At 39.5% G+C, this 26,348-nt stretch overlaps 2 protein-coding genes across 2 annotated transcripts; both read right to left on the bottom strand.

Annotated features, from left to right (window-relative positions):
• Nucleotides 1-3,795: 3,795 nt before the first annotated feature.
• On the bottom strand, nt 3,796-12,556 carry LOC104258580 (acyl-coenzyme A synthetase ACSM4, mitochondrial). The gene is made up of 13 exons (XM_009813721.1): nt 12,356-12,556; nt 11,277-11,484; nt 10,651-10,858; nt 10,151-10,294; nt 9,275-9,431; nt 8,591-8,670; nt 7,670-7,793; nt 7,054-7,134; nt 6,841-6,942; nt 6,336-6,463; nt 5,564-5,663; nt 4,715-4,834; nt 3,796-3,882 (listed from the first exon to the last, which is right to left on the bottom strand). Exons 1-13 carry the CDS (start codon nt 12,554-12,556, stop codon nt 3,796-3,798), a joined length of 1,740 nt encoding a protein of 579 aa, XP_009812023.1.
• Nucleotides 12,557-15,652: 3,096 nt separating this feature from the next.
• LOC104258582 (acyl-coenzyme A synthetase ACSM3, mitochondrial-like) lies at nt 15,653-26,348 on the bottom strand. Its single transcript, XM_009813723.2, is given in 13 exon segments — nt 15,653-15,739; nt 16,378-16,497; nt 17,142-17,241; nt 17,350-17,474; nt 18,962-19,063; nt 19,213-19,293; nt 20,036-20,159; nt 21,108-21,187; nt 22,078-22,234; nt 23,111-23,254; nt 24,119-24,326; nt 25,660-25,870; nt 26,148-26,348. Coding segments are annotated over 13 exon segments (1,740 nt in total).

Genomic DNA, 26,348 nt, shown 5'->3' on the forward strand with positions numbered 1-26,348 from the left:
TCCAACTTTTTGTATTGTGGGAAAGGAGATGAAGTTGTAGATCAGTTATAAAATGCTCCTGCTCAATAGACTGGCTAAAATAACAGACACAAAGTCACAAATCTCACCATCCAGCAAATCTGCAAGACTAAGTTCCAAACATATTCTGGAAATGTATTAAGGATTTCTAGACATAAAACTAAGTATTAACTTTCTTACTAATGCAAGCAGAGCAATTTTATGTGCCAAAACACATACACACAATATATATACACACAGAGTATATATGTATACATGCAACATTAGAGCATGTACTATGAAGTTCTACAACTTACTAGTTTCTCATAATGTATGATAGCATCATATATGAAAGGATTATTTCTTACATACTGAATATAATCTCAATTCTCGTTTCATTTACCTCAGAGGGGTTGTTAAAGCAAAAGACAGGGTCTTGTGTTCATACCTATTTCAACATAGTCTTTACTATTTCAAAAGAGTCTTCAGTATAAATACATGATGGTTGTGCAATTTAGTAGTCGTATACTATGTATAATAACAAGTCTTACAGTTTAAAAACACGCCAAATACTCCCAACCTTGCACTGAGAATTCCACTCCTGGGTAGTGGTTGGAAGACAAGAGATACGCCATCAAAAGAAGGGGACACCTACACATGGTTCTCACGCTACCACCAAAAATGTGGATTTTGAATCTTGCTGCAATAAAACTGCTAGTGCCCCATCTGTAGCAATGCATTTTCAGGACTTGCACTGCCACCATCTCAAACCAGAAAAAAATTGTATGACCACTAACGGGAAAACATTGAAGAGGAAATATGTTCCCTGTCCCCAGCTGAAACCAAAGATTTCTCTCTACTTTATAAAACTTCAAAAGTCAGAAACAAGTTCTCTAAAAGAACTATAATTAGTTATTTTACTTGTTTGCTGTCCTTAGAACAGCTGTGTTGCCCATTCTAAACACACATAAAACGCCAAAAGAAAGGGCTAATTATCTTCTGAAGCATGAGGCTGAAGACCAGAGAGTCTCAAGAACACAACAGTTTCCTCCTTATGATCCATTTCTGTTTCCTTGTCATCCCGGAACAAGGGAGAACAGCACTATCTTTGCAGACATTAGGCAAAGCGTGCAGAGGCAGTGGCAGCATTAACACCTGGGTGAGGTTGCTTTGCAACCTCATCATAATGTTGCACTTCTGTAATCCCTATAGAGACCATACATACCGAAGTCACCATGTCCCTTCCATAGGCTTTGGATGAGAGGCTAAACTCTCAGGAAATAATGCATCAAAATATATTTGATACAGAATACCTTTTCTGATGCAGGTATTACCTTTTCTATTGTCTCTGAGAATAACATCAAATTGAACCTGGGCTGTAAGATGGATGGAGAGGAGATCCTAAAGGGAAAGGCTAGTCTATTAAAAATTGTATTTTTCAGCCAGAATGATACAATCCAGCCAAGTTTCAAACTTTGTGGCTCCAAAAGAAAGGCATGTGCTAGAGAGATATATATTGCTTTCAACTGCTTGTAGCTGCAAGCCTGTGTCTCTGAAATCATTCTGCATGGATCAGAGGAGATGTATTGGTGATTCTCTGATCCTGGGCAGAGGAGAAGAATTAAACAAACCATCTACCTTGAACATGAGACAGAAAAGTGTACTGAATATCAATGATAAGAGGTTGCTGCAGCATGGAGCAGAGCACCTCAGAGACTACAGCCACAGCACGTGGCGTGAATAACCCATCAGTCTGCCTGACTTTAATCTCATTCCATTCATGGAAAAAAACCTGCGTACTAGAGCACAACAGAAACCCAGTTTCTAAGGTCAGCTAAGCAAGGGATCACTGTAGGTGACAGTTCTAGTGTTGAAGCCTGGAGAAAATTATTCTAATGAGCCACACTAGAATTTAGAGTCAAAAGTCATGACCCCACTGAAATCAGTGGTAAAACTCTTGTCTTCAGTGTGGTAGTTTCACTCAGACCTTTTTTTTAAGGCTTTGAACTTTCCCAACTCTGAATTTAGTTCCTTTATTTTAAGTCCTTAAATGTGTAAGGGGGGAAATCAACCTCCCAATCCTCAGACATTACTGGAGTTCAACTGCCGAAACAGCTAACTGCAGAGACAAGGACAGTTTCCAGGGGCTTTGAATTCTAGTTTGTACACTTGTTTATCATTCCACTTTTTGCAGACTTCTTGTCGTTTTGTCCACTTTTTGTTGTTTTTAAACACTTGTTTGTTTGAAACCAAGCAGAAAGATCTAGAAGATGTAGAGTCCCTGGAAGGCCCAGGAGTACGTGGCTTTTAAAGGAAACTGAACTGGGTACAGAAAAAAGCTTGAGGCAGCCATGAGTGACATGCCCAAACAAGTGCATTCAGGAAACTAATGATTAGTTTTATTACCATGTAATCTAATGCTCCTAGAAACCTTAGGAGTGAAATAGAGAAAAGTGTTCTGAAATGTCTGTGAAATACTAAGGACCATTACAAAACATGAAGCTACTGTGAAAAAAGAATGAAGTAAACATTGAATTTATTGACAATTGCTTTCATTTCAGCAGTTGCTAGTACAGAAATTAAACATAAGCAAAGTGTTTACTCTCAAGAAATAAAATATTTTACTTTCTCAAAATTAGAATTCTCCAAATCTCACTTTACAGCTGCAGTAGACATAGAACTCCAGGCAGTGAGACACAGCTGTAAAAGACCTTCTTTCCTGCCTAAAGATGCTATTGTTCTCCAGCAATTTCTTCTTATTTAATAAACAGGACTCCAATGCTGGAGATGTTGTTGTCAAATGATGAAAATTCATGCCAGAAAATGAAATAATCTTTGAGTATACAAAATTAAAAAAAACCTGAGGATGAACAGCTAAGAACTGATATAGCCTTACAGTTTGGCCCACTATTGCATGTGCAACTATAAGAAATAAGGGTGTGTACACTACAGTACATGTTTCTTCATAAAGCTAAGAGCTAAATGTTAAACAGGGATGTGATCATCCAAACCAGATCAAGGGAGTTTTTTCACTGGTTTCACCTCTAAGTGGCTGCAGAAATAGACTGGTCCTGTAGCAAGTGTCTACTATGGCAAAGGACCGTGATCTGTTTTACAAATTGGGTCACCTGCCCAACAGCAAACCTCATTTTAAATACCACCAGAAGTGGTACAGGAGTTTTGTCTATTGTGCGTGAAGATCAGAACAGAGGGTGAGCACCGAAGCTACTTCTGTATGACAGAGTATTTGTGGATAAAGCATGGGAGAAGCTGGCACTGCTTGTCATCAACACATGTATTAAAACAAGAAAGGTTTATGAAGGTCATACAGTGGTATCAATAACGAGGAGTCTTTCTACCTTCAGTAAATGATAGGAGAGCCGCACTCAGTTTAAACATGCTGCATTTAAGGACAGAGCATTTGAACCACTCAAATCCATGCCTGCCTTTTCTGCAGCTTGGAGCTAGACAATTGATATCAGCAATATCTCTTCACTGATCTTGGATGCTATCTAACAGAGATGGGTCACCAGCCAAATTCTGGTGAACCTGTGGACATTCAGGACTAGAATGGAGTTTTATGGTTTGTTCCCTTTCCCAGCAGTGCTTCAGGAACTGAAACCACAGTACTGACATTAGAAGCTTTGCAAGCAGGTGCAAACATCACATCTTGGTGTTATCTATAGTTTTTGATGCCCAGCCATTTAACAAAAATAGATCAGAAGAAGGACAGTTATATCACAGAAATTTATATAGTGTTAATGGAATGAAAGAAGTTCTGTTAAATTCCAAACAATGCTACATCCGTCCCCACTCTTTGTTTCTTAATTCATTCCTCTTGATCTTCCCAGTGACTGTCTTTGGCAGCTCTTGGACAAATTCCACCTAAATAAAAAAAGACAGAAAACAATGTAGCATGTTCTACAGACTTGCTTTTCCAAGACTGGCTCTCAGCATACGTGCAAAACTAAGAGGACCCCTATCAGTAAGAACTGCTTGCCTAAAGGATCAAGTCCAAACCAAATCAAGGCAGCACACTGTGCCACTTGTGAAACAATTCCTTTGGCTGCCTACACAGCCAAACATCTGTGTAGCTTCCTCCCAGCTAACCAAACTGAGGACTGTAACATGAGTACTGTAACAGAAGGATGAGTACCTAAATGGTATCAGAGGTCTGAGATGAATGACAAAAATGATCTGAGATGAATAACAAAAAGAAATAAAAAGCGATGTTATTGGCACAAAGTCTTTAACGGTCCTTAGTTCCTGTGAGCTCTGCACGAGTGAACTAAGGCAGCGCTAGTAGCTCTTTTCCTGTAGTGCTGGGATTACTCAGAAACACCAAGTGTATCCTTCTGGGCTTTCCTCTTATTTATTAACTGCGAGGACCAGTAGATTAAAAACTTACTCAGATTCGGTCAGGTACTACCCTAAAGTCACCAGAGAGTGCCTGCTTGAAGATTAAATACAAAATGGAGAATTATGATTGTGAGCCTGACTTAGAACATGCAGCTCTAACTAGGATATCATATGAAGCCTAGAAATTTTTGAGACGTTTAAACAAAAATATTATTTAGGAAAGATTTTCTGGAGCCAGTGCTCTAGCTGAATCTTTACCATTGTCTCTTTCAGGTGAATCGTGAAAATCCAAATAGTAATTCTCCTGAGATTTATGGAAGGGTGCCCTGGTTTCAAGTTTCTCCTCAGAAGCATTTACCTTTCTAGGGTATTTATATGGAGCAGTAGTTTTCTTGACATGCTCCTGCAAGTCACAGGTTAAGCTCTCCAGGTCACTGGATGAAAAGGTCGAGGACAGGACCACAAATGCTTTCACAACCTATTAAGGTAAGGTCAACAAAAGTGATCTGACACCATCCATTTTTAAGAGCTGATACACAGGTTACCAGTGAGCAGTACTGCTCAGAGTCATGACATGCAAAAGAGAAGAACAGAGAAATCAGCACAATATAAGAAATGGTTGTGCCCAGCTTCTGTACATGTATGTGCAGAAGAGAAAGTTGCAAGCACGGTTTTCCTGCCCTCATTACAAAGCAAGAGCATTTGCTCTATCCTTTCAGCGGGGGTCAAGAAGGAGTAATAAGAGGTGTCTCTGCAGAGCTCTCCCTGAAGCTGAGGGACATTTTGTTTCTCTCTGAAGTTCACACTGAGGACAGTAGGCCCATATCATCCCAGCAGAGGACTGTGCTTTCTCTATATGCGTAGCCCAAGTCTAATGCTAGGGCAGTTATACTATACTATAACTTTGGCTACATCAAGACAGCCAGAAAAGACAATTTCAGTGTATAGACAAGTGCTTAATAACAAGGGAAAAGTAAACATCACTGTAATGTTCTCCACAAAGAAGACCTTCTTGGGATGAAAAGAAACTAAGAAGAGCAAAGGCATGTAAATGGGAAGGTATTTTGCCTGTCACCCCAAGTAGGATTATCCACGATGACATAATGGCCTTAGAGCTGTCCATTATTCAGTAAAGTAGGAAATGCTTTATATAGTTATAGATTTAAACAAATATATTGCTTCCCCCACCACTGTTCAGCATCATTACCTCTCCTCTAAGGGGATCTGGGCTGCTGACAACAGCTGTTTCTGCTACTGCTGGGTGCTCTATCAGGGCACTCTCTACTTCAAATGGCCCAATGCGATATCTAGGTAAGGAAAGAACAATGTAGGATTTGGTTTAATAATCTGGAAAACCAGTACCAAATGTTTTTTTAATTGTCATACTGAAGAAAAAAAAAAAACAAACCAAATCAACAAACAACTATAGAAACTTCAGGCAGAATGGGAAAGCTGGCTGTGTTAGAAGGTAGGAGCATTTCCTGGTGGTCATGTGGTAGAGGACTGCTGGGCTGTGGATACATCTCCATCTCTCCCCTTTCCTTCTGGCTCCTAAGCTGGAGCTCCATTCCACCCTGCAGTACCAGCTTGATGCCATGTTATGGAACCACATCATACAATATCAAATAGTTTCATTTCAACATGTTAAAAAGAAAATGTTTCAATGCTCTTTGAGTCCGACAGAGACATCCTTCAATTTTAGTCAAAAAACAAACTAGATTAAAATCCCTCCTCTGCCAATGGAAGTCTTCACTCTTTGTTGAAACAGATGAGATGTTGCAGGGGAAACAGATACAGAGATGCCACTGACATCACCAAGATGATACTGCAGGTCTATGAAAAGCTAATAATAAAAGCAAGTATTCCTAAATCAAGAGGTCAATACATTCATCACAGGACTATCATGTCAGAAGCTCACCAGGAACACAACATGTAAGATTATACCATGGCAGATTTAGAAAGGAAGCATGCAAACTGACCCTGAAGAAATGATGATGTCATCGTCTCTGCCAATAAACTGAAAATATCCATCTTCATCCATAGTTCCTCTGTCTCCAGTGACATAAAAATCCCCACGTTCACTTTCTGCAGTTTTCGTAGGGTTATCCTCAAAGTGGTTTACAAACAGTAGTTTAGATTTTGAGCATACATTAGCTATACATTATGCTATAACACACATAATGTTAAATACACTGGAACTTAATTTTTCAGTCAAGGATGTTCAAGAATTGTACTGACAATTGCCATAAAATACAATAAAATAGGTTTAAAAACCAAAAACATCTTGATTCTTTAAAAAAAAGATTAACTCAATCTTGAGCAAATTCTTCTTTTCCGTTTTCTAACATCCACCAATCCAAACAAACAAATTATTCTGGTAATAAATAATAAACTGGTGAAAAATATTCAGCCTTTTGAACCACTATGCAATTGGAGAGATTTTGGGGAGACTGGCGATGGTGAGGAATAAAATAAAGTCCTTACTACATATTCAGAGAATAAACCAAGTGGTCTTATAGGTTTGCATCTGACAGCAATTTCCCCCTGTTGTCCTGGAGGCAGAATATTAGCATTTTTGTCTATGATCTAGAATGAAAAATAACACGTATTTTAGTCCAATGGGAAAAAAAAACCAAACCCAAAACCAACCAACCAAAAAAAAACCCTATAAAAGAATCTAAAGAGCAGCCAACAAACCTGAACATCATAAAGGGGAGCTGCCTTCCCCATTGATCCAGGTTTAATCTTCATTCCTTTAAAAACAGAGCAGATTATTCCCTGTAAAAATCAAAATCAAACCAAAGTTTTGCAATAGAAAACTGCTACATTCACATTCAATGTATTAAACGTTAATTAAATGTATTTTCTAGAATAATTCCAATGTAAGGAATTAAGATTCATAGGATCTTATATATGTCAGTGCTGTATGGTACAGATAAGCAAAATCAAGAAACTCCCTGAAAGAATCCCTTTCCATTATCTGTGAAGAATTCATGCCCTTTGCTAACCAGTCTTCTTCCTTAGATTCAAACTCTGCCCTCTTGTCTGTCACTGTCACTTGAAATTTGCCTAAGGACATTTATGGAAATATTAAGAGTACATCTCCTCCCAACAATCCATGTTTCTGGCAGGTTCTGTGAGGAGAGCCATGAAAGGCTGTTCTTTCAGAGGTTATTAGGGGAGGAGATTACTGCAACATTCACAGAAGCATGAAGGAAGAAACAAGCTGTGTTCTTTGAAAACAAACATTAAAACATCGTAAAGCAAAATGGGATTACAAAGATTTAATAGAATATTAACCCTACAGATGTACCGTTTCAGTCTGGCCATATAGTTCATGGATGTCCAGCCCAGTCTTGCTTTTCCACTGCTCCATGACTTCTGGGTTGAGTGGCTCTCCTCCACTCATGCAGTGCTTCAGGTTCATGAATTTGTAGCTTTACAGGGAGTTAAAAAATGAGAGAAGCAGTACTTAAATCTATTGGGCAAGACAAGGAGCACGCAGCTATAGACAAATAATACTGGAGAGCTCTTTACTGGGAGAATTAGTCCCATGAAGTGGGGAAGTCAGAGGATTCCTGATGCTTTAGCTCCTGACACAGCAAGGGTATCAGTCTGTGCTCAACACTATATATATGTGCAGTAGTAGTCAGAGTTAAACACACATGAAAAATAAAGTAAAATTTTTGCTGAAGTCAGCAGGGATTTAAGGACATGCCTATAACTAACCACAAAGTGATTTGCTGAGCCAGGGCCCTGATTGCTGACCCTCTGCAACAGCCCAAGTGAGAAAGTGCAAGGGGAGGAAGGAATGGTGGCAGGCAGTGAGAACTGGAGCAGGGAATGATGTACAACTGCCACAACAAGTCACTCCCTCACAGTTACATTGACACCTGACACCGACTTTCTAGGATGACAGTCCTTCCCAAAGCATGGACAACTAATCTGGTAATTGAAAATTATTATAAAGAATTTAACAGGCACTCAGTTTCGTACTCTCAGGGATTTGCTCACAAGTTCAGTAGTGAAAGTGTCAACTTTCTGAGGGAAAACATCAAGTTTCCCTGTTTGATCACAAAACTCAGCAAAACTCACAAATTTTGTATGACAGTCTTTTCATGAAGGATATTTTAAACTAAATTACTACCCTATTTGGGTCAAGCAGCTAGATCTGGGAGATCACTAATGTTTAGCCAGGGTAAATTAAACATTAGTAAATAATTTCTTGACGTACTTGGAGAGATCATTTTGCACCAGCATGCGGAACAATGTTGGAGCACCAACCAGCGTGTCAATGGGGAATCTGCAGAGAGTCTAGTGAGTTAAACAAGATGGACATATCAAGCTCAGACAAAAAACTGCCTTATGGATGTACAGTTAACAGGTGATATAGGGGGCAAATGTAGCTCTCCTTTCTATGTAAAAGCACCATACGCGCTCTCTGCTGGGTAAGAAACCCTCCTACAGTTAGTGTAATATGCAGAGATTCACAGTATATTTGATCAGACAAAATCCCATGCAAACGTGTCTACATGACACCCAGACCGCACAGCCTGGAGCATGGGCAGGATAAGCCTGTCTCTGTCCACATTATACGGAGGTTTTCACTTTCATCTTGGCCAGTGTGGGCAGAGAAATGCTTCAGTTTCAGACCACATTAATACCAGCTGATATTACTTTCACAGTCACTAGAATGAAAGGCAAGCAATTAGTGCTATGAGCAAAATGTATGAATGAACCACAGGTTTGGCCCCTTCTGTGTACATTAAAAGTGCAAATAGGGGCTTTACACAATGGATACAGCATCTCAAACACAACTATGGACACAACCCTCATGAAATCCACAGATGCTGTTAAGAATTTTTTTTTTTGCACCCTTTCTGCAGATTAACACATCTCCATGAGTTTTCCCCCTTACATTTAGGATGGCTGCTGATTCAATCTGTGGTAGCTGATGTATAAAGATGCATGATCCAAAAACCCAGGGATCAAAAACAGATGCCAGTGAAGCTACTATCCATCCTGTGTCTGCTGTGCTCCATATTATATCTGAGGGAGTCAAATCCAACCAGTACCTGATAGAGCAGAAAAAAATGAATGAAAAGATAATGAAAAATTTTTACTTAAAAAAATCACCCCAAACCACAAACAAAGAAAACAAAAAACCCAACAAGCCCAAGATTTCTGATAAGATACATGGGCAATGGGCACTCTAAATAAGTTTATTTTATGAGCTAGCTCAAGGATAAAAGGGCACCTAACTACATGTTTGCATAAATACACACATGTAGATCATACCTATATGATGTCAGTCATAACATAGGATAGAGTAAGGGAAAGAGGAGTCTGAATTTCAACAAAGTGACTTTCCACTAGGTAGAAAGATAGGGCTGAAGCAGCAGTATTCATGGATGCTGTGTTGGACACCAGGTATTTCAGTTCTAAGGCTGCTGAGGGACCATGGTGATCTGTGCAACCAACATAAACTCTGCCTCTGTTCATCTACACATCACAAAGCTTTTTGCAGCCCAAACAGCATGGTGTCTCTTGGTTCTTTGCACAGCTGATGGCTGTCCTTTGAACCACTCTAAAGAAAGGGCAAGAGATATTCATTGAAAAACGGAAACACTGGGGGTGATCCTACTCCTCTAGAAAACTGCTGGAGTTTCTAGTCTGATTTCAGAGGGAGAAGGACTGGGGCTGTACATTGGTATTTCTTATTCAGTAATTTTTCATCAGTTCTATTATACACCTTCAATTATCCCATGTTCAACCAGGCTCAAACCTTTCATACCTTTCACTTAAAAGGGGTCTGAAACCAAGACTACCCTGGGAATGTTCAGTCATCTTTGGAGAACCTGTGGTTCCACTGGTAAAGAAGATAATCATTGAGTCTTGAATCCTTGTTTTGACGCAGGAATGGTAGGCAGATTGGTTTCTTTAAAACAGAGAATGCAGTTGTGACTTCAATGGTTACTTTACACAGGCTTCAGAATGTAATGAAATGTCACATATTGCTGAACTCCTACCCCAAATAAGCTTCACAGAAGCTTTTCACCAAATTAGACTAAAATAACGTGGAGTTACACTTCCTCAAAGACAGACTTCCCCTTAAGAAGAACAGGATAGAAACTTCCCAGAACAAACCACTGTTAGTAAACAACTCTGATGTTTACAACCTTAATCTTGGCATTTGATGAGTATTTGCAGTTGATGAATACTTGTAAATGAGAACTTGTGGAGAACAGGTCTGCTTTCTGCATCATGACTGCAGTGTCACTAACTTATACTCACTTGTACAGGTCAGTGAAGTTCAGCCATCCCTCCCTACTGCCTTTGGACACGATTAGCTTGGTTTTCAGAAACTGACACTCGGATGCCACTGAGTCCACAGCAGGAGCCAGTGTGTCATCGGTAATGATGCACGTGGCCTTTGATGCCTGGAGTCGATATAATATGTCTTTGGCTGATAATTGGGATATTCCTGGAATTAAGACAATTCCTGAAAAAGCAATAAAGTTAGTTTGGGACGCCATTTTTTACATCTGATTCTTTTCTAAGAACCTCAACTATTAACTATTCCCAAACTGACCTCTCAGATGAATTTGCCCTGGCATTCCCCAGCCCAACAGTTATAGTGGAATAATGCAGCTGCTCGTGCTCTCCTGCAAGGAATGAAGCGTGGACCTGTCAGATGACTTCCATGGCTCTTCCCTGCCTTCTGTCATCTCCGTGCCTGCTGCACAGGCCACCTGTCCTACAGCACCTAGTGCAAATACTTCAGGACTGCCTGTGTAATTGGTAGCTAGGCCACTCACTAGCTTATTACATTACTTCTCCTTTATAAACCATATAAATTCTTGATCCTCTCAACCAATTTGCATTAACCAATTTTACCAGTCTCAGATATGCTCACTGACCTGCTCGCATGCAAGCCACATTCACCAGCCACCATTCTGGGATTCGTGGCAGGATCACAACAATTCTGTCCCCCTTCTGCAGTCCACATACTTTAGTCAGCACATTGGCCACTTTCCGAGACAGGAACCCCAGCTCCTCAAAGCTCCACTTCACTTCTCCTTTTCCATTTGTCCACCAAAAGGCAGGGTTCGATGGTCTCTTTCCAGCCTACAAAACATAGGGATTCAAAACCAAAACATTTTCTTCTGAAAGACCATGAAATTATAATGCACAAATATCTGCAAATTATGCAAGATCTGAGTATTTCACAACTGGCATATAAGCTATTATTTTTCCTTTGTCCTTAATGGATCAAGATTTGCTATGGATCAAGCTCAGATATTCCCAATAAATTCTCTTCTTCTGAACCTGAAACGTTTACCAGCCCAATTGTCTCCAGACATAAGTCCTAATCTGGATCCTATTTCAGTTTAAGCCTTATGCTGAGCATTAACGCTCCTACAAAATAACAGATGAAGTAAAGTACTTCACATAATACTCCTGACATTCTGGATGGAGTTGTGGAATACTATTAAACAGAAGCAGCACAGGCAGAAGACAATATAAAACAAGAGGACCACACAGTATCCCAGGACTTTTTCTAGTCTGATTGCTTAGGCAGAGTGGAGTTACGTGGTCTCTAACTACAGGGCATCTGGACAAATGCAGAATCCACTTTGGAACAAGGCAATTAAACATTTGTGGGAGAATTTTCCCTAGCATACTATGTTACTGTTACGTTTCCTGTATTTTTATGATGTAAGTATCTAATATTATAGTATGCAGAAGGAATAAGCACAGCCATTCCAAAATTAAATCGAAGTCAAAAGGGACTTAACATTGCTTTTTCTACCTACATAGGGAGCACCAAGAATCAGAGACACTTTTAAAATAAAGCAAGGAAGAAAGAGATTTTGTATAATTTCCTAATGCAAATTGGTTTTGGCAACTGATTTTTTTGATAAAGAAAAACCCCCAACTTATTTCAAATGAAATTTCAAGTTAAAGTATCTCATCTGCACAACAAAAGATCATCTACCTTTTCAATCTCAGACCATTTGTCCAGTACATCACTTGCAAAGTTAAAGTACTTTGGTATTTCCTGTTCACCCCGCCTGACAGACTCATACTGTGAATACACATCAGAAGCAAGCAGCCTGGGGTGTCCATGGAAAGTCCTATTAGGAGGCTTCAGAGTCCACAAGGATTTTGGAGTCTGTAATTTAAACAACAACTTCATGGCAGAAGATGATGTACATAGATGCTGTAGATTATATAAGAAAATTGGCAGAATAGTTCCTATGAATCCTGCAACAACAACAACAACAAAAAAAGGAAAAAATCTTGAGATTATCCAAAGACAATTCAGTTATGAATTGATGAGTTATTAATTGAAGTCACTTAGGCTACTCATAGACAAACTGATGTTTTTAACAGTTCAATTAAATATGAAGTTCCCCATCCTGCTTTCTTCTATTTTTTACCACCACCTTTTTAAGGACTTAATGTACTGTACTGATCTGGCATCTTGTCTGTGGCTCAGCTGATCCTTACAGCTTCTTGATGTGTTCTTTGGGGGTGCTAATTGCCCACAACTCTCCTTAGTCTAACACAACATCAGATGTTATTGTTTGCATTTATGAGAAGGTTACTGGTTCTTACACCAAAACATTCAGTAGCTGATTCTCTATTCCTTTTCCTTCACATGGAGCTGAAGGATGTTTCCAGACTACTTGCATCGAGATTTTCACTGCTTTAGCTTGAATAGTTGCTGACTGATACATCTATCCATTCACCACACATACCTCAAGAATCTTCACTTCAGTAATCCCTTACGTAGGTCCCCAGATTTGACTTAAACACTTCTACATTTGCTCACTGTAAATGCCCTTTTCCATCTGTACTCACCATAATGATCCTAAAAGCTCTCAAACCCAATTACTTTCTTCCTTTCCATTGCTACTCTTCTCTTCTTCTTTCTCTCTTTTTATCTTATTATTATTATTTTCAGCAATCTATGAGATTGCCTCAGAACTGTGCTCAACTCTAAATATTTTAATGATATTTGGAGGCTTCTTGTAAGTGCACATGAAGATTATCAAACATGGGAAAAAAAGCCTGGCTCAGGTCTGGAAGAGTCCACAGCAAGAGCAGGAGCCAGTGGAGTCCTGAAGGCCTATGATGATTCTAAACCTGGGTCCATCTATTGATTTTCCTTTTTCAACCACTAAACACAAGTTACTAAACTCAATAAAAGGTTAGGTGAGTGACTGTTGAAATACAGGTTAATTTTCTTTCCTGTTCTTACAAAGAGCTATCCACAAACTAGGAACAAAATTATCGGTAAACTCTTAATTAAATTCTTTTCCATGTGGAATTTCTGTGGCCTGACCAAAGCTGCAAAGTTTTGCCCTTTGTCCCAGGTTTTTAAGTTCGTTTTGTGTTCATTTACCTCTTGTCCCATGTCTTCAACTGTAACCACTTATCCTTACATCTCTGATGCATGGATCTCAGTTTTGGTCAAATTTTATTCCCCAAGAAAAAGTAACTTGTTTCCTTATTCCTTAGCAGGAGCTTTTACAGTAATACTTAATCTGCCTATCAGGCAAATGAACTCAAACACCTAGAACTTGCACAACTTAATCTTTTCAGTGATACCTGACAGCATAAAAAATCTGGATGCAGACTTTCCCTCCAAAACAGATACTTCGTCAAAACCAACAGTAATTCACAGTGTTCTCCATGCTACATGGAGTCTGCGGTAGAGAAATACTGACCAGCTGATAATCCTATAGGATATTATTTGCTCCTGAGAAAGAATCATAGGACATGGATGTAAAATTAAGTGTTATTATGTCCCTAAGTGCCACCCACTTCAGAATCAGCATTATAGAGCAAAAACTTATTTAGATGGTACTTACATTTTAAATCAAAACTCTATTAACAGGACCTGGTGGAAAAAAAATCAATCTAAAAAGGTTTTACTGGTGAAAAATGGTCTTTTAAGTATTCCCTAAATATGTCCTCTTTAAGGTTTTGACTTCCACTGTTAATGTTAACAACCAATAGATCCACTTTCATTCCTTTAACAGAAAAGCATACACAATAGACTGGAAAGGAAAGAGGAGAGAAAGAACATTCAGGAACAGTATTCAAGATTGGAAATGGTATTCAAGACTGGCAAGATGAAAAACATTTTAAATCCAGGATTCCCTAGTGGTCTACAAAAATGCCTGCAAAGTTTTGCTGCGAGAGCCTTCGACAGTTTTTAGCACTTCTTCACCTGCAAACTTAGAGGTGAAAACGAAATAAGAAAATTGAGCAGACCCAGTAACGGCAAAGTCCTCTGAACTGCTGCGTGAATCAGAAATTATTTTTCCTTATTTAGTGCCATCTGCTTCTTCTCAATGATCAGCGACACTAGGAATTCAGACAAACATTTTCCTGACCTGTTTGCTGTAGATAGTACAGATTGAGAGCTGGCTGGTGTAGATCCTCTTCATTCGCTTCATTTGGCTTTCAGGACATGTGTTTCCCAAACAAGGCACTGTAAAGATCAGCCTTTATCTGGAGACGTGAAACTTGGACGCTCTGTCAAAAAGGATTTGGAGTGAAACCCTCTCTACTTTATCATTTGCTTCTTCTGAAGTAATGAGAACAGAACGTAGCACAAAACAGACCAGGCAGCACAATTTTTTCTGTGGAGTAACCTTTTTCTTGTAATCATTTACACCGTTGTTAATTGTACACAATTTGCACCTTAACCTAAAGCACTTTGTATCTTCTGTTTTCTCTCACTTTAACCATTTAAGTAGATCACAAATTCATCAAGATGAAGAGAAGTAGTTAAAGAGTATGTCCTTCTCCTTCCACTCAGAAAGAATTCAGGAATGTTACGGTGATAGTTTTTGATGAGAGAGTATCACTTCACTGCTGATACCCACTACAGGACAAAGATTTTTTTTTTATTAATTTCTCGTTTATTTGTAATTACAAAAATGCTGTAGTTACAGGTTTTTTTCTTTAAAGGAAGCTGTTATACTAATTCCAGTAAAAAAATTAAACCTTTGTAAGCTCCCGGATCTGTCCCTTCTCTCTCCCATTCGTCATTCTTAATTACTTGCACCTTCTCTGTTCTGAAAATTTGTAGGTTGATGGCAAAAGTGGTTCTAATACCACATATCCTCAAGCCATATGAGTGTTATCTCCTTTTCTATCTGTAGCTTGTTTTTCCATATGTTCTCCGAGTGGTCTGGGTCATGACCACATGCCAAGTGTGATGTGCTGTGGCTGGTACGGATGATGGAAATTTTCTCTCCTCAGTTTCCAGATCATGTTATACTCTTCCCCACTCTTTGTTCCTTAGAACCTTTCTCTGGATTTTCCCAGTAGTCATCTTTGGTAGATCCTGGACGAACTCCACCTGAAAGGCAAAAATGCTCACTTTTAGCCAAATACATTCTGATTAATCTCCCAGGTGCAAGGAAAGACACACTTCCATTATGGCTGGGGTAAAAAAATGGGAAGCTGCACAGCTTGGGGCTGGGACGGTGAAATTCCTTATTACACACCTTTGCTGACTGCACTGGCAGTACTTGCAGGGACAAGTACCACAATCCTGAAGAGATGAGTGCTTCAGCTGTCAGGACAGGGAGTTACAGGTGTCTTTCCTGGTTGTAAGGGATGGATTCCAGCCCCTCTGATGCCAGCAGGAATTTCCCCTTTGCTTTGGCTGAGACTCTGAACAGAACTCAAGGGAGGAATTGGTAAGAGCTGAATGCCTTGCCCATTTGAGTCGCTGTGAAAACCCTAGTATTCCATGAAAGGAAGACTGGACCCTGATAAAGATAAGTTACATAACCATTTCCTCCCTTTGGGTCCTTTCTAGCACATACAGTGAACCCAAGCCTACAGCTGCAACAGACCCTGTAATTTACTTTTATTTTATTTAACTATGGTTGGAGTATTTGTCAGAATGCAGTTCAAAAGAAGCTGGGGCAGGACAAAAACTGTTCCATTTTTGATACAATTAGAAGTCCTGTCTTTTTGTGGTGTACTTACTTTCCTCGGATACTTGTAAGGTGCAGTCACCTTCTTGACATGTTGCTGAAGCTCATGAGTTAATTCTTCTGGATCATGTGATACAAAAGCAGGAGCTAAAACAATGAAGGCTTTGACTACCTGTGTCGCAGAAGTTAAGGGACTCCATTAACTTCCAGACGTGGGAATGAAGGGATATATTTGTTGCCAAAACTGAGTATCAAAATTCAGAAATAAAAAAATTTGATTTTTTTCTTTAATTTCCCTTTTCATTGGCTGTTTATTACAGAATGCAATGTTATGAAGGGCATATTCTGCAGCATAGGATTTTTTGCCATTTTTCCAATTTTTTTTTCTTAACTTTATACACTACTAAAATATCAAAAAGTTGTAAAACAGAAAAAAAGACAGCTGAAAAACTCACCCTGGGGCTCAAAGAAAGGTTGCAAAGTTGAAAAATATCAAAAGAAAAATTAAACACTCTGGATATCATTGCCACCATGTGCTTAGTGACAAAAAGAAAAATAATCCAAATTCTGTTTCTTAGACAAAAAGATGCCACAGCAAGTGTGAAGAGCCAAACTTTTTTTCCACCTCAAACCCCGCAAATAGGGAAATAATTCTGAAATTCTAAGATCTGTCAAGATATGGCTCTAAAATTTTTTAAACCCATTTTAATTTCAAAAATCAGCAACATTTAATTCGAAGGAAGCCTAGTACATATAGGGAACTTGATGCTTAGAATAAAGTGCATTTCTTTCTATATCTTTGTTTTTTCTTTTTACCTCCCCTCGAATTGGATCAGGACTGCTGACAACAGCTGACTCTGAGACTGCAGGGTGTTGTATTAATGCACTTTCGACTTCAAATGGGCCAATACGATACCTAGGAGAAAATGCGTATACGACAGCCATAGCAAGCTAGCCATTCAATTGGTGTTTCCAGATTGAATTTTAACAGGCAAATGAGCAAATCTAAAAGCAACTGACTTACCCAGAATTAATTATATCATCAACTCTTCCAACAAACCAGACATATCCTTCTTCATCCATAATCCCTCTGTCCCCAGTGACATAAAAATTTCCACACACAGAGGCAGCAGTTTTCTCTGCATTATCCTGACAACAATCGAACATTTAAAACAATGTATCTCATTGTTAGTGAAATGTAATGGATTTACTTTGCAGTGGTGCTAAAAATGATCAAGACAGTTTTTCAAGTTGTTCTAAAAATAAGTACGTTCAATACTATTTTATGTTTTCAATTTAAAAAAAACAGAGCCACATTAATTAGCAGGTTTGTGGTGGAAATATGTGAGAGGTGGAAAAGAGCATTTGTGTATATATGGACTCATGTTCTAGGGAAAAAAGGCTATGCTCTATCAAAATGCCCATCCATCAGAGCAAATTACTAAAATGTATAACCCACTCTCTTCAGAGACATCACTTATCATTGCAGGGGGTTGCCACAATAACCTCCTGTCAATGGAAACTTTTTACCCCTAACCTTCAAGACCAAAACACAAGTGAGGTGACCTACAGGGAAAACTTCATTATCTGCATTGATCTAGTGGGTCTAGATTATACAGGAAAAACACACTGACAACAGAAGACATAATGAAAAATTGAAGTAATAGTACTGAACCAAAAGTAGTTTTTTATCACATAATGAGCAATCGCTTTGTGCAAGTTGTTGTTTGAGGATACTACAAATATCCAAATATTATGGGGGTTCAGAAGAGGATTAAACACATAGATAGGTTCCCCAAAGCTTATTCAACATCATAGTTCAAATGCAGTGGAGAATATCTTTGTATTTGCCTGATTCTAGTGTTTTCTTAAGTATGTACTACAACTCAGCACCACCACAGATGGAATACTAGCTTAGATGGACCTTTGACCCGAACCAAGATGGCCATTCTTCTGACACGTTTTTTAAGCCTGTTCTGCCTTCAGTGGGTAGAGCATTCCCATTCGACTAGTAATGTTAGATTACGTATGCCATTTGCACAAGCCATATGATCATCTACACTTGAGGGTTTTGTGCTGGAGCTCGCCTTTGTGCTGTTGATCTTCTGCACACTGTCTGTGTGACAGGCAACTGTACAAAGACTTTCTCTGACACCAGAGATACATGCATGCTGGAATGTGTAACTTTTAAAGATTTAAAAGATCAATCTGTGGGTACCTCTGACAGCGGTATAAGGGAATGAGATACCTGTGCTCTTCGGAAAGCCTCCCTGAGCTTCCGACGTATTAGAGTAGCCTTTACGGGCTTCCTTCATGAATCCCTAACCAAAGATAGGAGTGGAATGGAAGGGAAAGGAGTGATGCACTGAACGTGAAGCCCATGCCAACTGCCAGGTACAGGTCTGGAATGAGGTACCCACTGGTTCATGTTGCATCTTGAAGTTATACTCTGCCAGTCAGTCTGTTCCAGGAGTAGCAGAACAATATACTGATCAGGCTTAAAGCCCTCAAGCAACCTAGTGAGACCTAGTGAAGATCCTGGCTGAAATGCTGCTCCTTGGATAAGTCAACAGAACTTTGCCCTGGGTCTCTCTTGAGCTTCCTAGCAGGCAACAGCCAGACCAACTCAGACTTACCAAGTACTCAGAGAACAGACAGAATGGTCGCTTCGGTTGAACTCGGACAGCAATGTTGCCGCCTTCTCCTGCAGGCAGAACAGCCCCATGATCATCTATGATCTGCAGAAAGGACATATCATTATTGCTTGGATTAGCTCAGTGAAATATCTGTTATAGCACAGCGCAGGACAGAGAAGGGACACAGACAGCATTCCCTTACTCTTTTACCCACAACTGCAGCTGAGCTCAGATGTGACATATCAACATACCTGCACATCATAAGGGGGAACAGCTTTTCCCAAAGAGCCAGGTTTAATTCCCATTCCTTTCATATTGGCACATATTGTCACCTGCATAACAGATTTTTTTTTTTTAAATTTGTGCAACGTCTTGTAGACTTTATTATTGTTTGCATTAGGCATGACACCTCTTCATGACTTGTGACAAGAGCTGAATCAGGACTAAAGCACTGTGGTTCTCCAGCACATCAGAGTGGCATTTCAGGTCAGCCCTGTGGAATGAGGCTGCTTGTGCTCAGTCTTGAGCCAGTGACTTCTTCTGCAAACACTTGAATTTGCAAGACAGCAGATGTGAAATTATTACAGATCTTATTTCAATAATGGGACAATTAATTTGGGACCGTATCAAGGGGAAGAGGAGAGAATGCCTGAAATCTGACTCTTAATAACTTCGTTAACGTTCACTTACAGAGAAGTCTGGGATGTGAACTGATTTAATATTTTTCATTAAAACGTCGGACAGGCCAAATTGATACCCAGAGCAAATTATTTTTTCTTAGTTTTACCTTTTAAGTAAAGATGATGAAGGGTTCTACTAAAAGTTATTTGATCTGAGGTAATCTTTGGCATGGTTTTTGTGGGGGGCTGAACTCTGTAGTCATAGTATTTCCTATAAACATTAAAATATGCAGCTAGTTGATTTTGGAACTATATAATCACAATTAGATACAGCCTCTTTTCAAAAAAGTTCATTTAAATGATCCTTACTTTTTCCATTGATTTATCAAGCACATTGTGACTCTGGTATTGTTACCTTTGAAAGGGCATACTGCAAGAATTAATGCAAATGTACTGTTTCAGTCTGGCCATAACCCTCATAGATATCCAGCCCTGTCTGGATTTTCCACTTTGCCATCACTTCAGGATTGAGCGGTTCCCCTCCAGATAGACAGTGTTTCAGAGTCATGAACTTGTAACTTGGGAGGAATAGGAAATGAAATAATTTTCTTAACTTCTGAAAAGAGCGGTGAATGGTCTTAACTGAGCAGCCTCCCTCAACTTTCAAAGTAAGTACACATAAAACTTCACAAGTTACTTGGGAAATTACAATAATAATCCTGCTACAGTCCTGGATTGGACTCTTAGATTGCTCGTGTTACCACTGAGGATAATGTGGTTTACCTCTGTGTCACTGGAAGCAGGGGTTTTTTTCTGGAAAAAGAGTGAGCAAAGGTGTTTTCTTGGAAGAGCTGACAAGAAAGGAGAAATCTGAACAAGCACATCAGATATTCCTGGAAAGCTGAGTTATGTGCCCACATTCAAGATCAAATAAGACATTGAGAATTTTCTAGAGCAAAAGGAAGGCTGAATAGGAGGCTGAGGTCTCTGCTAAATCAGGGATGGCTTTTGTCAGGATGAAAGACCTGTGTGAGAAGAATAAGTACCTTACTGAAGGTGTGAAAACTCCTTACAAATCACACTAACTACTTCTCATAAGCTGATTATTTCACAGTGTAACAAACTGGTGGGAACAGCTGACAAATAACTCTTAGCATGTGAAAGTCCTCTAACTGTTCACTTCATTCTCAAGTATATAGGAACAACTCCACTGTAGTCCAGTAATTCCCTGATCCAGTGCTGCATGAAACCTTGACTTAAATTTAAGTCTGAACCGTAAGTTCAGATGAAGTGACAACTCAAAAAAATCTCACTTGTTTCCTCTGTGCTGCCGGAATGGCCTAAGGTGTGACTAGTTATTGTCATATTTCAGAACATAGCTTTCTCTTCTGAGAGCAAATTTTGCTAATTAGATTTCCTTTAATTGAAAAAAATTGAGCAACATAAGGAACTAAACAGCCAGAGCTGTCACAACATTACATCCCAGACTCTCTCTGCTAACCCTGCAACAGACAGATGTGCAGTACCTGCTCAAATCATGTTGGACCAGCATGCAGTAGGCAGTGGGAGCAGTGCAAAAGGCAGTGATGGGGTATCTTGAGAGAGTCTAGAAAAACAGAAAGTTATTTTGTTGAGAAGAAAACGTAATGGTGGGTCTGAACTTGTAAATGTGCAGGTGATTAACAAAACTTACGTGCTCAAATGTCTGCAAAATGAAAACCATAGAAATGCAACATACATTTAACACAGAGAATGACTATGGCTTAGAGACTATGAATCCTGACTGCGGAGTGGCTGTACCAGTCAGTCCCACTGCTGTAGAAAATATAGCACTTTCTGTCCAACAAAAATCATTTATGTAAATAAACAATCACCGAGAGTAGTAGTTCCAGTTAAGATTGTTTTCTGCTTCCCAAGGCGACCGTGTCCCAGGCTCGAGACTAAGTGACAACAGTGAACTAGACCAAAACTTTTCCAATTTTATTCTTGGGAAAGTCTGGGTCTCCTCTCCACACAAGAGGTCAATGTTGAGAAGAACAGGCCAGCTGCCTGGTTTTGCAAAATGGCAGAGAGGAGGAATAGTCATTCTGGCAACTCATTGAAAATTCAGGATAGCAGGGCCCTGATTCAGGTCTACGGCATACTCTGATTACTGGCCCATGCTCACCCTGAGCCCAAAGCAGCTGGAAGACCATACCTAAAGTGAGCTTTAGGCTAAGCATTGGACAAGACAGCAGCGATCCTAAGTTATTTTTATCCTGCATCTTTCACCACATCTCCTCTACACTGTAGCCATGTCACATGGCCTACCCAGGAGGGAAAACACTTGCTCCTCTAGCTTACTAGGCACCAATGGGAGCGATGATTGCTTGGGATGTGGGAAGTACTATGCCTGCTGCTACAGAGCAGTGGGTACCCTGGCACTGGAGCCCAGCTTGTATGCTTCATTTATGCAAAATGAAAATAAAACTCACAGTATAAAATGTTAACGCTTACCTCTGCAATAACTGCTGGTTTAAATTTTGGCATATTGTGTACAAAGACGCATGATCCACAGATCCATGGTCCAAAGACACTGCTCCAAGCTGATTTTACCCAGCCAGTATCAGAGGTATTCCACATTATATCTGAAGGAGTCAAGTTCATCCAGTACCTGATGATAAAGCAGAGACAAAAAAAATGCTTCATAGAGTGAGAGAGACGCAGGCATAGGTCACAGCATAATTAAAGGAAAGGGCAGGAGGCATCCATTAGAACATGTCGTATCAGCAAGTGGGGCTCTTTGGAAAGTCTGTAAGAGTTGAAGAGAATCTTAAACATTCTCTTATTTCCCTTCATTCCCTCCTGTTTAACATTTCCAGCATTTGCTTTTCTCCTGAACAGTGCAAAACATCCTTGGCTTGAGTTGCAGAATCTGGATCTAAATCAAAAACCAAACAGATTGTTTGGAGCAGGCTTTCCCCACCTTGCGGATTAGAGACATCAACTAAATCACATCTTATTTCCCTAGGAAACTAATCAAATTACTTCTACGGACTCTATACCACCAACTTCCAATTCAGAATGCCTTGGGAAATGTATTCTTTGATTTTCATTAAATTTCTCACTCCTGGGGAAACATAAATAAAAGATGTTCAATGAAAGCAAATCAGACCAAGCCCCAGATTCAAACTGAACTGTAACTTCCAAGGTATAATGCTATGGTCCAAGGTTGCTTTGGTTCTCAAGGAAGGTTTACATAATACTAAAGCACTAAACTTTATCTGGTTTTGCTATAAGGAGGCTATCCTTACTGCCACTCCATAGTCAGCCCTCTGAGCGACAGAACACTGTGTTTGATGATCTCAACTGAGTCTTCAAGAAGCTTTTAATAATGAGGGTTTCACCGTGAGAGGGGAAAGGTGAGGAAGAAGCAAGATCCTACAACTCATGAAATGCATACATTTACTGGAGTTTTTATGGTCACTTTTTCAATTTAATTGTGATCATGTCACTTAATCAGGACACTGGGAGCAACTGTGAGGTATACCTGCCACTGGTTGCAAATCCGATGCCATAACTGCTGTGGGACTGCACCACCATTTTTGGAGAGCCTGTACTTCCACTACTAAAATAGATCAGCATTGGGTCTTGACTCCTTGTCTTGACACATTTATGGTCAGCAGATGTCACCCTTCAGAAGAAACAGTGTATGACGGTTACCACACGTAGTTCTTCATGAAAGAAGCAGTATTTTTTAATGTTTAGGCGATAAACAGGAAAAAGGCTCAAAGCTATACGATCTCACTAAATAAATAGTTGCATCAGATACCACAGGTAAGAGATAGAGATCACATTTTGCTAGTCACAAGTGTGCTCTGTATGCCATAACTTTCAAGATGTGAGCACCTACAGCATATTCCAGTGACTTTGTCTACCACTACTTGACAAGGGCACTCAAGGTGCTTGTTACGGAACGGCAGGTAGATACAAAACCAACTTCTGCCTCAACACATACCATCTCCCAGCCTGAAGTCAATGGGTGCCATATTCAGGCCATAACGCCAAGTAAGGTGGTCTTAGACATGTATTGTGCCATTTATGTCAAGAGACTGATGAATAATTCAGAATGTCTGGGCTAACAAGATAGTCAAGGGAAGAAATAACTGATGCCATGTTAGCTGAGCACCGAGAACTGGCAATGGGTATCTTCTTATTGAATTCCAAGAGGTGTTAAGCTGGGCTCTAGAAGACAAGCACAAAACAACTGCAAAATTAGTACTCTGTGTGCTTGTCTTGTGATGACAGTAGAAGTAGAGAGCTTTTAAAAGCTGGGAGGCTGCTGAGTAAGGAGAAGCTGAAATACCTGAATACAGCTCCCAAAAAATGTGTTGGAGGGATTTGTACTTAATGCAGTGATTACAGCGAGTTGGCAGAGGGATGCAAAAATGTAACTCATTTGTATTTTGGAAATTAGTACGAAAATTCAGCAATGTCACCTGACTGATACAGCTTCCTTCACCTCACAGGGATGATGGTAAAACATCTGGATACTCACACAAAGAGTTCTTTGAGGTTCAGCCACCCATCTCTGCTCCCTTTGGCTACAATAAGTTTGCTTTTCAGAAACTGGCAGTCAGGCATGACAGATTCCACTGCAGGTGCCAGTGTATCATCGGTAATGATGCACTTGGCCTTCGAAGCCTGGAGTCGGTATAAAATGTCTTTGGCTGTTAATTGGGATGTTCCTGGAATAAAGACAATTCCTGGAAAAAAGCAACAAGCAATTTAGAAAATTGACCATTTTTCTTTATTATGTTCACAGCACATGACCCCGGCCATAGAAAAGCTGAGCTACTTGCCAAAAACTTATTCTTTGAGAAACAAGAGTCAAGTACAACTCATGTTTGAAGGCACAGCTTGGGTGAATTTGTGGCCTAGGAATGACCTGGGATCATCTGGCTCTGAAAGACCTCCAAACCCTGCAACACTGATGTTGAGTTTTGTGTCACCCATATTAAAGGTACCTTGATCATGAATAAGATCTAGATTTCGAGTGTTTTTTGAGCACTTCCTTCACAATTCGTAACTCAGGAAGGAAGTAGTGAGATTATCATCCCCTTAATTTGGATCCCCAAATATAATTTGGATTATATTTACATCTGGAATAAAGCCATTATTCATTTCAATAAGGAATTAATACCTCTGATATCAGATAAATAGATTGAGGTCAGGTAGCTCACATACATTGCTCAGTCAACATATCCCTCAAGCTTGGATTCATTTTGTAATGTGAACAAACGTAAGTTTGGATACTGAGTACAATGTGACTGAAATCACATTTTTTTTGGGGGGTGGAGGGATGAGGGGGTTGTGGGAATCAATTTAGTGCATTTCTATACCTCTTTTTCCCCGAGGATTTCAATAGACTTGACCTACAGATTGATTTCAGTCTTCTTGCACCTTCAGAGGTGTCTACCGAGTTTTACAATTGGGAAACTGAGGCATTGAGATACTGAATGATATTCTCACATCATAGTCCAGAAAATCTTGGGTACGTTAGAATTGGATTCCCTGAGTCTTAGCCCCATTTACAACATGCAAGAATCACAGAGCTTAAAAGTGGGACAAAAATACTTGATCACATCCCTCTTGATGCTGAATTGTTCCATCATGGATGTTTAGCAGTCTAAAAATGCAATCAGTCAAATTCTTCCTAAGAATTTGCAAAACTGTTAACAGCAGAGCAAAAAAATATTGTATTGAATTATTAACCAGTGTCGTCATATAACTTACTGCGCTAAACCTGTCCACACTGATAATGTATCTGGTCAAATCTGGCCTTAGATTGTAACCATTCAACCTTCACTGGCTTCAACTGACGATGCTGTTTAACTGGACCATATCTGTTCAGCACCTAGTACAATGTTGCTTTGGTTCCTCTGTGGATGCTGCCAATTCTCCTTCTGTGCAAAAGCTGAATTGTACAAGGCACAGCAGCATATTCCTGTTTACATTTTTTTCAAATTAATTTAGAGTATTTTTCGTACCTTCTATTTATTCTCTTTCTGCATCCAAGAGATCAGTAAGGTTACTCACCTGTTCACATACAGGCTACATTCAGTAGCCACCATTCTGGAACACGAGGCAGAACTGCCATAACCCTGTCTCCTCTCTGCAAACCACATGCCTCAGAAAGTATATTAGCTGCTTTCCTAGACAGAAATCCCAACTCTTCAAAGCTCCACTTCACCTCCTCTCCCTCATCATTAACCCACCAAAAAGCTGGATTTGCTGGTTGTCTTCCATCCTACAATGCAACAGAAGATAGTAAAATAAGATGACAATCCTTAAAAGGTTTAATTTCAATCTAAACTCCACACTAAGAAAATCATCCCCGGCAACTAGTCTCTTAAAGTGACACCTATATTTTTGACAAAGAAAATAAAATAGTGCATTCTACTCCGCAGCTAATATTATTCAGTATTCATCAGGAAAACTGATTTCTATCATCTGAATTTCTATCATCTGAATTTCTATCATCTGAGATTTGTTCCAATGCCTATGAAATAAAAGGAAAATACTACCTTTTCCAGTTGCGACCACTCATCTAAGACATCACTTGCAAAGTTGAAATATTCTGGCAGTTCCTTTTTACACTGGTTTATAGAGTCATAATACGAAATAATCTGAGATGTAAGAAGCCTTTTGCATCCATGGAATAATCTGCAAGGCGACCTGAGAATCCGCAAACACTGAGGAATCCATGACTTAATAAATGTTCTCAT

The sequence above is a fragment of the Gavia stellata genome, chromosome 18, assembly GCF_030936135.1.
Source record: "Gavia stellata isolate bGavSte3 chromosome 18, bGavSte3.hap2, whole genome shotgun sequence".
NCBI classification, from domain to species: Eukaryota; Metazoa; Chordata; class Aves; order Gaviiformes; family Gaviidae; genus Gavia; species Gavia stellata.